Source organism: Helicoverpa armigera, chromosome 15, assembly GCF_030705265.1.
Source record: "Helicoverpa armigera isolate CAAS_96S chromosome 15, ASM3070526v1, whole genome shotgun sequence".
Classification (NCBI taxonomy): Eukaryota; Metazoa; Arthropoda; class Insecta; order Lepidoptera; family Noctuidae; genus Helicoverpa; species Helicoverpa armigera.
The window spans coordinates 2,605,120-2,618,794 of record NC_087134.1 but is presented as its reverse complement, the minus strand read 5'-3'; the positions used below and the strand labels follow the sequence as shown (position 1 = coordinate 2,618,794).

The 13,675-nt window shown below is 36.6% G+C and overlaps 2 protein-coding genes across 2 annotated transcripts in view; one reads left to right on the top strand and one right to left on the bottom strand.

Annotated features, from left to right (window-relative positions):
- Positions 1–1,084: 1,084 nt before the first annotated feature.
- Positions 1,085–2,920, top strand: LOC110371200 (uncharacterized). The gene has a single exon (XM_021327328.3). It carries the CDS (start codon positions 1,085–1,087, stop codon positions 2,918–2,920), a length of 1,836 nt encoding a protein of 611 aa, XP_021183003.3.
- A 2,919-nt stretch (positions 2,921–5,839) lies between these two features.
- The window catches only part of LOC110371198 (atrial natriuretic peptide receptor 2), a 44,951-nt gene continuing 37,115 nt past the window's right edge, over positions 5,840–13,675 (bottom strand). Inside the window, exons 14-21 of the mRNA XM_064038246.1 lie at positions 13,359–13,515; positions 12,723–12,881; positions 10,894–11,083; positions 8,910–9,056; positions 8,349–8,541; positions 7,554–7,706; positions 7,159–7,279; positions 5,840–6,202 (exon numbers count right to left, since the gene is read on the bottom strand). Of these exons, the coding sequence (XP_063894316.1) occupies positions 5,931–6,202; positions 7,159–7,279; positions 7,554–7,706; positions 8,349–8,541; positions 8,910–9,056; positions 10,894–11,083; positions 12,723–12,881; positions 13,359–13,515 (1,392 nt within the window). The 3' untranslated portion in view covers positions 5,840–5,930. The remainder of the gene's footprint in view (positions 6,203–7,158; positions 7,280–7,553; positions 7,707–8,348; positions 8,542–8,909; positions 9,057–10,893; positions 11,084–12,722; positions 12,882–13,358; positions 13,516–13,675) is intronic.

The following is a 13,675-nucleotide window of genomic DNA, read 5'->3' as shown; positions in this document are numbered from 1 at the left end:
TTTTTGACAAGAACCAGGTAATTCTACCTCCTTTGCACACACTATTGTAACTATAGCCAAATAAAAACAAAAAAACTGGGTATATAATACTTTCATTTCTTGGAAAATTACAAGATTAACTGTTAACTATTTTTGGAACGAAAGATATGCCAAAATAGCTATAATAATAACACTATCAAAATAACAAATGGGCCTATTAAAATAAAACATAGGTCGTTGATCCGACTTCATATATCAATGACGTCATGTATGAAGGGTTTGTAACTTGATCTTAGATTGTTAGTAATGGTGATATGGTTAAATGGGATAAACACTATTTGGCGATGCTGTTTTGTTTACAATTATGTTGTTATGTTCGTCGCTATGGCAACGGAGAGGGGCGCAAGCGCGCAGTCATGCAGAAAGTTACATTTGCGACCACCACGCGCCAGACGTACCTACCTATGATAATAAATAACTATTGAAATACTCCTATTTGTTTAATAAATCGGTTTAAAGTAACTGTCTCAAATGGATACCAGCAGAACTCAAAACATTAATTTTAACATAATGCCTAAAAACTTTATAATTCATACTTACTACTCCAGCACAAGACTGAACAACAATATGACTTGGTGTCAGGCAATTTTACTCTTAAAAAAATTATAAATATCTTTTTCTCCGGCTATTGCCTACTTAGGCACTTACATACAAAATAAATATCACGCGCAAAAAGCAGATTTTTACGTATCAATAAAAAAAATATCCTATAAAAACTCTATTCAATCTCTTTTGCCATTAGTAACAGTCACAGCAAAAACTCTATTTTTACCTCATTCATCTATCCATTAAATGATGGATCGCCAATTTAGCTGTGATTTATCGCGATTTCAAAATCCTTTTATTTTTAGAACCTAGCACCTAACTGCATTAACTATTTGCATCAATCAAAAGAAAATGTCTGCACCCAACGCTAACGCAGCATTTAAAACAAAGAATGATTTATCACTGATCGTCAAACACATTCGCGGACCATTAGCTTCACAACCGTCAAAAAAGGGACCACATTTAGACAATTCGTCGCTAAAACCAGCAGTTTTCAAACATGTTCGTCGATTTTTCAAAAACTCTTTACTTTGCAATATTTTTTCTCAAAATTTTCTCGTGCTCTGCGCTTAATGATATAACCCAATGTGCTGTCGAAGTCGCAAATCATAATTTTAATTATCGCCTGTCAGCTGTTATTTTGTACAGAGATGTAAATGACAAGCTGGTAACTGATTTCCTGAAAGCCTATAAAGGAACTGTTATGATTGAAAGTCGAGGAGTTGAACCAGCAAAGCAAGTCGTCATCATCGTTGACAATTACCAGTCTTTTATCAGACTTTTGAGCATGCTGAAGCCAGATCTTCGAGGAAGGAATCTTTTGAATGGTAGAGTCAAACTTCTAATAGTAATAAATTCAAACCGGAGGAAACTTGACCACATAAACGGCATTTTATGGAGTTATTACGTCACCGACGTAGTTGTTGTTACAAAAGACAAGCAAGGCAGGATTGCGTTATACACCTACTACCCTTACAAGAATCACTTGAACTGCCAAAATACCGAACCTGTTCTAATCGGCTATTGGAGCCGAAACATGTCCTATAGTGACATGTATCCTGACAAGATGACTAATATGCACGAATGTCCTCTATACATATCGACGAATAAGATTTATGATCAAGCGACTGAACGGAAGATACCATTACAAACGATTAAGAAGGCTATTGTAAGGCTTCTTAGAGATATCATGAATTTTACTCCCATTGTGTCTGCGAGAGACTACATTAGTATCGATTCTGATCGAGCCAAGAACTGGTCTGATTCTTTGAACGATGTTATTTCAGGTTTTGCTAATATTTCTACTTGCACTATCCCCTTAGGTGTAGATAGATTAGGCCTTCTAGATTATTCGATGCCTTACTTCAGAATTCGGATAGCATGGCTGGCACCCCCAGTAGCTCCTGGTCCCGTATGGTGGCGACTCCTTTCACCTTTAAACGGATACCTGTGGCTGATACTATTAGTCGTGACATTTTTAGTAATATCTCTTCCTTTTGTATTAAAACTCAAACGTATTAAGTATTTTTGTCATCGTTATTTCAAAAACTTTGACAAGGTTCAGGGCGCTGCTTTTAGAGTATGGGGAGCATTGTTAGGTCAGACGATTAGAGTAGCTCCGAGGCGCTTCAGGGATTTCTACATCGTGGGACTGTGGTTGTGGTTCACCTTTGTCGTCAGGAATGCGTATCAAAGCGTCCTGATTGGAGCCTTGAAGACGGACACTCTTACTGGTAACTTCGCGAACTTGAAGGAAACTGTCGACAACGGTTACAACTTTGGAGGTCGCGCTGGTATTTATTCTCATTTCGAATTCGATCCTCTAATCAGGGATGGTTTTGAAATAATCCCTGAAGTGAAATTCGAAGAAGTGTTTCGTGATCTAATAGATGGTAAGAAGAAGTTTGTATTAGCTGCCTCTTTGGAGTATGCTTACGCGTATTGCTTGGCTCAAGGTAAGAAAGAGAACGAATGTGGTCATGTTCTACCAGATTCTATATTAACCGTGCCTTTAGTTGTTTGGATGAAGATGTACTCACCGTTTGTGAGGCCTCTTACTACATGGTTGCCTAGAATGATCGAAAGCGGTTTGTTAGAGAAGGACGCAGTTTTGAAGACCAGTTACGTCACGACGATTACTTCGGATCCGTCGCCGTTGACTCGTCACCAGACGCTGAGTTGTTTCCTGTGCCTTGGTTTCGGGTGTCTGATATCACTGGTCATACTGTTGTTAGAGATCGTGAGGAAGAAGACCTCAGAGTATACGGTGGTTAAGAAGAGTCAGCTGGTGGAGTTGGACCGTGAGAGCGAGTTTGTTATTGATTGTCAGGAATAGGTCATCAGATATATCCTACTATAAAATTCAAATTTTTCGCACTCGATTTTCTGTATACTTATTCAACGTGTTATTCTTACAATGTTTGTATGTATGGTTGTTAGTGCTGCACACATGAAAACACTGTATCTAAATTCGACTTATTAAAAGATAGAATATGAGAAAGCTACCTAGATTAAGTAATAAAGCATTTGTTGCTTGGCTTTAAAAAATTAGCACTCTCCTGTTCGTGTAATCATTACAGCTTCTAGAATCTTAGTGTAAGTTACATCTTGCCTCCTATAAATTGTTTGTGTAGTAGTTTGTCTAATTTATTGTGTTTAGACCAAACATGGTCGTTAAGACTTAAGTTATTAGACAAGGGTGAGTGTAATAGAATAGAAAATAAAACACCAAAAAAACTTTTCATCTTTTATTTTATCACCAAACATAGAAAATAATTGTCATTCTTTCACAGTTAATTGACATAAAATAAATAAAAGCATCTATTTAATATCTTTAACATTCATATAAAAATAGACATTTAGTGACAACGATAGACAATATAAAATGTGGAATGCTACAATAGTTCACTACAGATGATTAGGCTATTTGGCACTTAATTTTGCCCAGTTTCTAAATCCTGAAGGTTTATTACTAGATCATTGATATTTATGGCCTAATTTCTGACCATCCTTATCGGCCGATTTATTAATTAATTTTCTCCCAAAAATACTGGATCAGCCGCAAGCAGCCATTGATCACTTGACAATCTAGATTAATGAAGTTTTGTTCAATTTTATGAGTCTAAAACATATGGTAACAATGATACATACAAATTTTCACTTAAACTCTACAAATGTGTACTTACATATTTTTTAAATATGATAATATTAATCTATTTGAAAGGAATTTAGGCATTATCAAATTAACACGTAAAGCAATAATATAAATATTTAACATTATACTTAGCTTTACAAAACATATGACAACTAAATTGTTCCTACTTTTATATGTACACATATTTAAAAATAATCTCCTCTTACCTAAGTTTGGAGACTAAATATACATAACTGTTACCATACACATATTATGAAGATATTTAAAGCTGCATACTCCTACATCAATTTATGTTGTTGTAAATGAACAAATATTAATACACATAAATCAAATACATTAAACAAGTAGGCCGGGAAAACTTTGCTGTAAATAACTGATATTTATGATTATTACATGTGAATGATGGGGAGGATAGGGGTTACATCTGCTTACAAAAAGTTTATACATACATACATACACTATTTTTAGTAGGTACAGATATATGACTATAATATTCTCGTATTTTATTATGGAGGAAAATTATTGGATAAATAATATTTGTTTTATTAAATAAACACACATCATTAAGTATGTTTATATGCAGATAAGTAGTACATCTTAAAAATACATTTCATTTATTATAAAGATATTTTAATAGGTGACCATATGTGCTCAAACAATACTTACATAACACACAAAATAAATAAAAAATTACAACAATAAAACCATACTGTTCACATATTACAAAAATAATTTCAACAGCCGAGAATTTCAGCATGACATATGCCTTCATTTCTCAAGCTACGTTCCCATAAGGTGTTCAACCCACCATGGTAAATGTTCCCCACTGAAACAGGAGCGAAGTAAATTACACCTAAATTACCGGGCGTTACAACAGATGGGATTATTAAGACATTTTCTCTGTTTTTCTGGTAGTACAACGTGTTTTTGTGTGTATCTATATTCTGTATGTATATATGTATCTATGTTGGATATTTATGAGTGTTTATATGGCTTACCTAATTTAATGACTAGATGTTATACGTACCTATTATAAGTTTAGTATGTAAACCTATAATGTACTTAAAGTAAGCAATGTACAATGAACTTGCCACAGGGTTTTAAATTACACCAAGGAATAAGAAAGGAATACAATTTTGCAACTAACAAATAAAATAACTTTACAAATAAACTTTTCATCAGATTAAACTTTGATTAATTTTACTCCATGCTTATTATTTTTCATAATCACTCACAAAGTCAGTCCACGAAACCAAATTAAAATCTAAACCCAGACAATGGAACTATTCAAAATTGACGCTCCATGCATTAATTCGAGTACACACAAACTTGTCGTATCATAAAGGTCTAACTTTCGTCCCAAGCGACGGCAAAATGCAATAGAGATGCATCTATACGTAACAAATGTTGTTCGTGTTCTCGAGATGCAAATGTTCTCGTTAAATACCCATTGTGATGTCCCAGCTTGTAAAATGTAAATGTTATATCACTGTCAAGTCATTAACTAGTGGAAGATGGATAAAGCGTTCGTAAAATTTGCATTTGAGCAACACAGCCGTTATTTTTAGTTTACCCCTCATATTTTATGTTTTATGGAGGTCTGTTTCATATAAATTGTTGGACATTTGTCATACATATTGTTTTTTAGGCTCACGTCTAACGGTTGGATTGCTTTATTGCAATTTCAGAGATTTAGGCAGGTTTAATCAACATATGTTACTTTATGCGTATTTCAATTACTTTTAGATGGTACTAAATTGTAGTTACAATACTCTCAAATAATAATATTTTAAGAACTGTTGGCAAATATCCAATACAAACAATGATACCAACATCTAGGAACATATAATACATATATCAGAACTTTAACCATACACAACTAAGTAAATTATGACTAGAACCTTAAGTTAGGAAGCCCATAACCTGGTAACATATGATAATGATCATGTATCTGAAAGGCCAAAACCCCTCACGAGTCTTTACAATCGACAAATTAGTTCAATTCTACAGACTTTTAGAACAGGTCGAATTTTGAAACTATCGGAAAACTTTTTCGCAGACCCGACGTTTCCCGAAAGATCTTCTCGGGAGTACATTGGAATGCAAAAACCGGTTCAGAAGTAGATACTCTTCCACATCGTTCATGCTCTTCCATGTAGGCCATCAGAATCCAATCCTCAAGACTTGATCTTCAAGCAGCTAAAGTAGGAGGCTCAACCACTAAATAAGGAACCTGTAGGGAGAGTGCCGGCTGTGGTAAAGCGGGAAATAGGATAGGATACTGAGGAGGTGGTTGTAACCCTTGTGTAGGTGCCCTGGCTTCAGGGTCTGAGCAGTGGAGGAGCCAGTGGGTCAGCATCCTCCCTCGGCCTTTGAGTTCCACTTCACCTCGGCGCTCGACCACGAATGTGCCCCATTGTTCTAGTAATGCTCTGGTGTTTTCGCTTAGGTGAATCCGGAGAGCTGTGAAATGTGGGAAGAATTAGCTGTTGCATTAAGAAAATACCTGACCCTTGGATTTGAAAACCTAAGACTGCCCGCTCATGTCAGACTTTTGTAGGACAAATAATCGCGCGACGTTTTGGGATTTTTTAGGAGGTGTGCGTTCAACCAGCGTGTTCTATTTTTCTCCTACAAAAAATCGGTCACCAATTACCGGACGTGAGAGGGCAGCTTGATGATGACCAATAGGTTATTTAATCAAAAGATATTTCAAAGGACCAGTAGTTGTACACCAGCCGCTGGGGTTTTTAATCAGACCAGTTTCAGGGTTCTTGGAACCAATTTACTGACAACAAAAAAACATGTTACATTTACACCGCAATAAAACTCAAGGAAATAAAACTGAATTATTTGACCGAGTTTTATGATATTACAGCAGCAACTTTCTCATCAACTTTGTAATTAACGAATCTGGTGAAAATACTTGTCCCTTCATAAATCTCTCCTATCCGTCCACGTAGATCTTGTTTTCGTCGCTATTTCTTATCTATGTCACGTAAATAAATAATTTGTGGACAAGCTTGGAATTATTTTACCGGTTCTTGTTGGTAAACAAACGTATTTACTGGGAATAATCAGTTATTTAGCCTTGCACTAGATTATGTAGGACAGTGGTATATGACACGGAATGAATTGATAATTATTTTTAAATATAAAACCAGAACCGAAAAAATAAATTAAAGTCAGGTCAATCTTAGAGTATACATAAGCAATCTACCAGGACTAAAACTAAAGATAAACGACCCGTACCCAATATTCTATCAATCTGTTGTTTTGCTTTATAGATAGGAATTTGAGATAGCTTCTTGTATGGGGCTAATGCCAAAATCTGTAGTAGACAAATCATGTTATATATGATTAAGAACGACTTTAATAGAAAAAGTTATGATTTAAATAGTCCAGATATTATGACTTACGTTGTCCAGTAGACTCCATTCTGCTGGCAGTATTGACGGTATCACCAAATAGACAGTAGTGAGGCATCTTGACTCCCACCACTCCTGCGCAGACGGGGCCCGAGTGGACTCCGATACGAACCTATATAAAGTTCAAGTTGTGTCAAGAGCAATATAAATATCATTAAAAACCTTGACTTCCAATGAAAATGTTCAAGTAACTACTAAGACAAGCCAAAAACACTAAAGGTCACGGCACACACGAACAGCACGACACGGTGCAGCTGTTGTTAGATTACAAGCTCACTGTCAACCCGCCGTTGGCTTTTTATATTGACGATATAAAATGTTTTATATATGAGATACAATTTAATTTAATTGTCTTCCAAATATACCCAACATCTGCTCAACTTTACCTCCAACCGATGCGTAGGCCGGTGTCTGACGACGAACCCCCTCACAGCTTCTACAATAGCCAGTGCCATGAGGCAGATCTCCCGAGCGTGCAGGTCCCCATTCCTCTCCGGGAGACCAGACACCACCATGTAAGCGTCTCCTATCGTCTCCACCTTTAGGAGACCGACAAAATGGCGAGTTTTAAAGGGACGTGGGGAACAATTTGCTGTCATTTTGGGTGTGTGTTTTTTTTTTGAAACACAGTTAAAATAAAAATTCAGAGTAAGTATTACCAAATAGAACCTGTGTCTGGTAAAATTTGATTAGGTTTTGGGAAACATTATAAGCGCCTTAGGTTTCTAGGAAGAGTAAGCCTTCAATAAAAATAGACGTTACGTAATTAAGGTTAGATATTTCAATATTAACCTAAAGCTTGATATTTTCTGCCTGAATAATATTATTTACATATTATTTTCTGCCTGAATAAGCTTTTTCTGACGGCCTAACTTATCTCATAACTAACATTATCGTAATCAAAAACATGATATGGGATAAAGATAAGACACCTTTACCTTTGCATTTATATATTCTCTATTTCGACTTTTTGTTCGTCTCATACAATCCTTTGAGGAAGGTTTCTAATCTGAATGTGTCATACACAATTTCGATACATATTGTGCGAGCCCTATACTAGTGAGATGACGGCATACAAAGTATATGGAAGAAGATCACATGCTGCGCTGACCCCAAATAAAGGATAAAGGCAGGAGAATGGTGACTATAGAAACACACACAGATGCTATACTAGAACTCACCTTATAAACATCATAGGAGCCAATGATCCTGTCGAAGGTACTATAGAGGTCGTTCAACAAGTCCACAACCTGCATGGGCGTGGAGGCGGCACACAGCTCCGTAAAGCCGACGATGTCGCTGAAGTAGACTGTGACGCACTCGAAGCTCTCGGGCTGGACTACCTCGCCAGCCATTAGTTGTTGGGCTACAGGCCTAAGTGGAGAAAAATTAGTATTCATGCATATGACAATAACAATTTTTCATACCTATGTAAAGCTTCTGTAAAGCGACTTATCTTTGAAACTGCTTAAATTATGCATTAATTTGCATCTTCTCAGATTCTGTTTCTCAGCAGCAAACTGTACGTAGCATTGGAAGAAATGGCGTTTTTATCGAATTATAGAGTATAATTTTAGTAGTAAAAAGATAAAAGACAGAGTTTATTTTATACGGGATATGTCGGACTCGAGATATACGACATATCCGGAGTTTCTTGTCGGTTCTTCTCGAAAGAACCTTCTTTTTGGATCAATGCAACTAGTGCTACCTGTCTTATTAGTTACTATACAGCATATACTGACCTTGGCAGTACTTGATACAGCAGCTCCTCAGACCTCCGTTTCTCCAGCGACAGTTGTTCAGTCTTCTCCTCGACGAGTGACTCCAAGTTGTTCGCGTACTGCTCCATGCGACGCAGGAGATCGTCCATCAAGTTGTCACAATAGCCCCTGGACGAAGAAGTATTTAATAAGGAAATTAAATTAGGAACCCGGTTTTTATAAACAAAGAAATATTAGATTTTAGAAGTTTTCGAATAAGAATGCCTTTTTCTTTTTAATATCGGTCATAAAAAGGTCTCATGTATAAAACTTTTTGCTGATTCTATTTCCTTACAACGTTTGCGAATAACAGTCGCAGAATTGGGATTAAAATAGGCAATAAAATTATTTAACAAAACGTTATTTCCTTTCGAAAATTGGTCTTAACTGAACACATTTTCAGACTATCATAATTTAAACAATAAATTTTTTCATTGTTTTCACAACTTAAGTCGGTTAAGTACGAAGAGAAATGTACACATACATAGTACAAAAGTTCTACCCCGTTCTACACTATTCCTATTTCCAAATATATTTCACCTTTTCGATACAAATTGCTAATAAGTACCTTTTCCTTTGTCTATTGTGTCACCCTGATAACAACAGTCGTCAGTCTTTGTTGGTCTCAAACAATAGTTCTTTAGAAATACGAACCTACTTCAAGTTCAGATCTAGAACATTCCTTCCATCGACTTTTAGAGTACCCGTATACTACAGACTAAACAAACAGACGGCATGCGGCAGTTGGCCAGATAGATTTAAAAAAGTTTTTTTCTCGAGAATGCAATCAAAGTTTCTAGTCGGTCTGATACCGGCCAAATACCTGATCGTTGTCATGTGCGTATTGCAATTCATTTCCATATGATTCATGAGCCCGAACAAACTGGCGGTCGACTAGAAGTTTGTAGTTTACTCTTTGATTTATGTGACTATATTTTGTACTGGAGGACATCCGAGAGTACATAATTTTTTCGCTGTTGCATACTATGCAACAGCGATGCATACATACATTACTTTGCAATTCTTCCTAATTCTTATGCATTGTGGAAAGTTTCACCCTTCCCCCAATGAATCATACACACAACGCTTGGTAATCTTTGGGGTACATATTTCTTCAGCCTTACATACATTAAATCTTTGTTTATAAATGCAGACGCTCATAAAAGAGTTTATAGCATATATAAACACAATAGCCATGAAAGTTATTAGAGCGTCATTTACTTTAATGTTCAAACCAAAATGCGATACTAAACTTATGACACACGCGAGACTCACTTAAGTAGTAGATTCAAAAAGCACTAACTAATTCTTCTCTGAAACCCGCAGTGAAAAGGCATATATTTAAAACATAGAGAACGCCATTACCTACATATCGTTTTTGTCCTCACATCAACGGGCAGGGTTATTTGCAATTTGAACAGCTTTTAACTATAATGCATAGGGAATATTAAGGATCTGAGCAAGAAACGATAAACCACTGTTTTCGAGCCAAAAAACATTTTAAGCCGGGTATCCACTTAGGTTCGCCGTGGTTTGCGAATACTGTGTGCTCCGCGAACGTGAACGTGTACAGTGTTCACACTTAAGCTGCAATATCAGTGAACAAACTGCGCTCCTCTTTGAGTTCGCGCAAAAAACCGCTTCCAGAGCCCTCCGCCGTGCTCCGATCGTGCTCCAGTCGCGCTCCGCGATCACGACGTATCCATTATGTTTGGTTTGCGGAGCGGGCGCGTTCGCAAACCACGGCGAACCTAAGTGGATACCCCGCTTTACACACTGCGCGAGCAAAAGCGGGGCAATCGCTCTGTGTTCGTCAAAATACCGACAACAAGTGGATTACAGTCAAGAACAAATCAAAGGCTCGAAGATAGTTATAAGCCTAACCACGCTACATAAATATGTAAACAAATCTTTTAACACAGATCCACCTTAAGAAATCACAACTGAACTATGTACATATACTCACTTGATATAATTAGCATTAATAGTATCAAAGCTGGGTCTATCATCAGCCGCCTCTGCCCAGCACCGTTCAGCCAGATCCAGGAGTTCCACAGCAGCCCCTCCGCCGCCACCCGCCGCGGCACCCACTTCACCCACCCCCACCACGGGCCGAAATGGAGGGGACTCTCGAGCACACACGTGTCCTACGATTTCTAAAAAGAGTAGATGTGAAAAAGTTGGCAAAATATAAAATGTGTAAATAAAATATCCGTAATTTAATTTGAAAAAAAAAGACTCATGTGGATATTTTTTCAAAATAGAAGACACACTTCTATACAAAAGTTAAAGTTAATTATTCTTTTTTTATATAAAGTGAATTATTTTTTAATTAATAGGTATTAAAAAAAGACTGACAAAATCGGCAGTTTACAGAAATTGAAGTGTTTAATCATCTACAAACATTTGAAACGTTAAATGAGATTCCTATTAATAAACATAATAATTACCTATGAGTACCTACAAAGTACTGACTAATAGAAAATATTAATTTAAGATTTAAATGTCGAAGTTCTCCGAGTTCCTTGTAATTCGTAAAATAGAAAATATTAATTTAAGATTACTTGAATGTCGAAGTTCTTCGAGTTCCTTGTACTTCGTATTTATAAACTAAGTTAATCACTAACTTCAATATTGTCAAACTCATTCTTCCCACGCATTGTGACATCATTACTTTCCAAATTATATTCGTCTGAACAGAAAACAATCTTTCGTGGAATTTCAATTTCTTAAAGGAAGCTGGATAACCTCAAAATCCAATATCTCATTTATAAAAATAACAAAAGAACCGAATTTAATTATCTTGACGCTTATAACATTTTTCGCTTCATTTAACAGATAAAAAAAGTTTCAAAATGGATTATAATTTTAATCCGAGGAGTTCGCGCTGTTTCGCCGCTGTCGGCCGAACAAAATCATAAAATGCTATAAAATATAGTAGAATACTTCCATTACTCTGACCTACAAAAGAACTGTTGTGCCTTCACATTCCATTAAAAAGTTTCACAATTCGAAGAAGTTTTTAGCTTTTTTTTTTCTTTTCGAGTTATTTAAAAACGGATATTGCTGGCTGGCGAGGCGGATACTCGCCCCTCTTATATGAATAAAGGTAGTGGCATACAAAATTATGAATAAAATAAGGAATTAATTAACTTAATATATTTATTTTTCAAACACAATACAAGTAAAAGTAACTATATTAATTGTGTTAGATTTTCAAAAAATATACTCGTATGTCAGTTGAATTTTGTAAATAAAATTATAATGACTGAATTATTCTAAGTTTTGTTATATCTTATTCTTTCTGGATGCCACTTCCATTTGCAAATATTTATCAGTTCTCTACAACCGCGATGAAATGTCGCTTCGTCTGTTCCCAGCCTAAGTACTTAACACAGTAGGAAAATTGTTTGAAAAATATTTAAACACTTCCGCAAAATATTTACTCGAGTAAAAGCCTAATTGTGTTTAGCGGACCTCGCTATAAGCGTTTTATATTTATATTTTCATGAAAAAAGGGCTTTACATTTTATGGCTATTTACATGTTGGGAAAATTGTTGCAATTAAAATGCCCTTTGCAAATATGAATACCTATCTAGCATATAAAACTGTATTATGATAATGTGTATGATTTATTTTTATAAGCCCCTTTAAACATATCTATTGAAGCAATATTTTTGGTACCTGATACAATACTGATTCGCCAAATAAAAAAAAATATTGCGATGGGAAAACTGAAATATTGCAAATATCACAATACCATCACACATCATTATAAGCTACAAAAAACTAACCTTTACTAGACATGGTAGGCGTATAATTATGGAAGGGTCCAGCTCTGAGGACGATCTCTTCCAGTATAATGCCGAAGCTGTACACGTCACCCTTGAGAGAGGCTGCGGCACCAGGGTATATGCTGCCCGCCACCAGCTCCGGCGCCGTCCATAGTAGCTCTAGAATGGAGGATGACTATAGAATTGGGAACTGTTATTTTACTTCACAAAAGCAAGTGAGTAAAAGAGTCATTATAGGAAGAAGAAAGTCGTGGTGGCCTTGGGGGCGTGGGTTCGATTCCAGGTCAGACAAGTAACAATGAAACTTTTCTAAGTTTGTATGTACTTACTAAGTACCTATATTTTAGACACCAATGACTGTGTTTCGGATGGCACGTTAAATTGTTGGTCTCGGCTGTCACTGAACATCCTTCGCAGTCGTTACGGATAATCATAAGCCGATAAGTCTGGCGCCAGTCTAACCAAGGGGTATCGGGTTGCCGGGTAACTGGGTTGAGGAGGTCAGATAGAACAGTCGCTCCTTGCAAAACACTGGTACACAGCTGCACCCGGTTAGACTAGAAGCCGACCCCAACATAGTTGGGAAAAGGCTCGGGAGTAGCTGGAGATGATGATAGGCATAATAGCACTAATTACTGTAATAATAGGTGTCATCCTTGATGAGGTCTGTGGGCGTGCACAGCGTGTTGAGCCCGTAGTCGGATATCTTGAGCACGAAGCGTCCGTCAATGAGGCAGTTTGAGGAACGGAGTTTACCGTGAGCGCCGAGCCCGCCGTGAAGGTAGCACATACCCTGTGGGACAAAGGAAATTGACCTTACTTCTACCACTTAATATTGTAAAGATGCTGAGTTTTTTGTATGAACGTGATAGTCACAGGAACTACTGGACTTCTTGAATAGATCATTTATCAAAAGAGGATTTATTTTTAATGCGGAATAGTTCTTAAGGGAA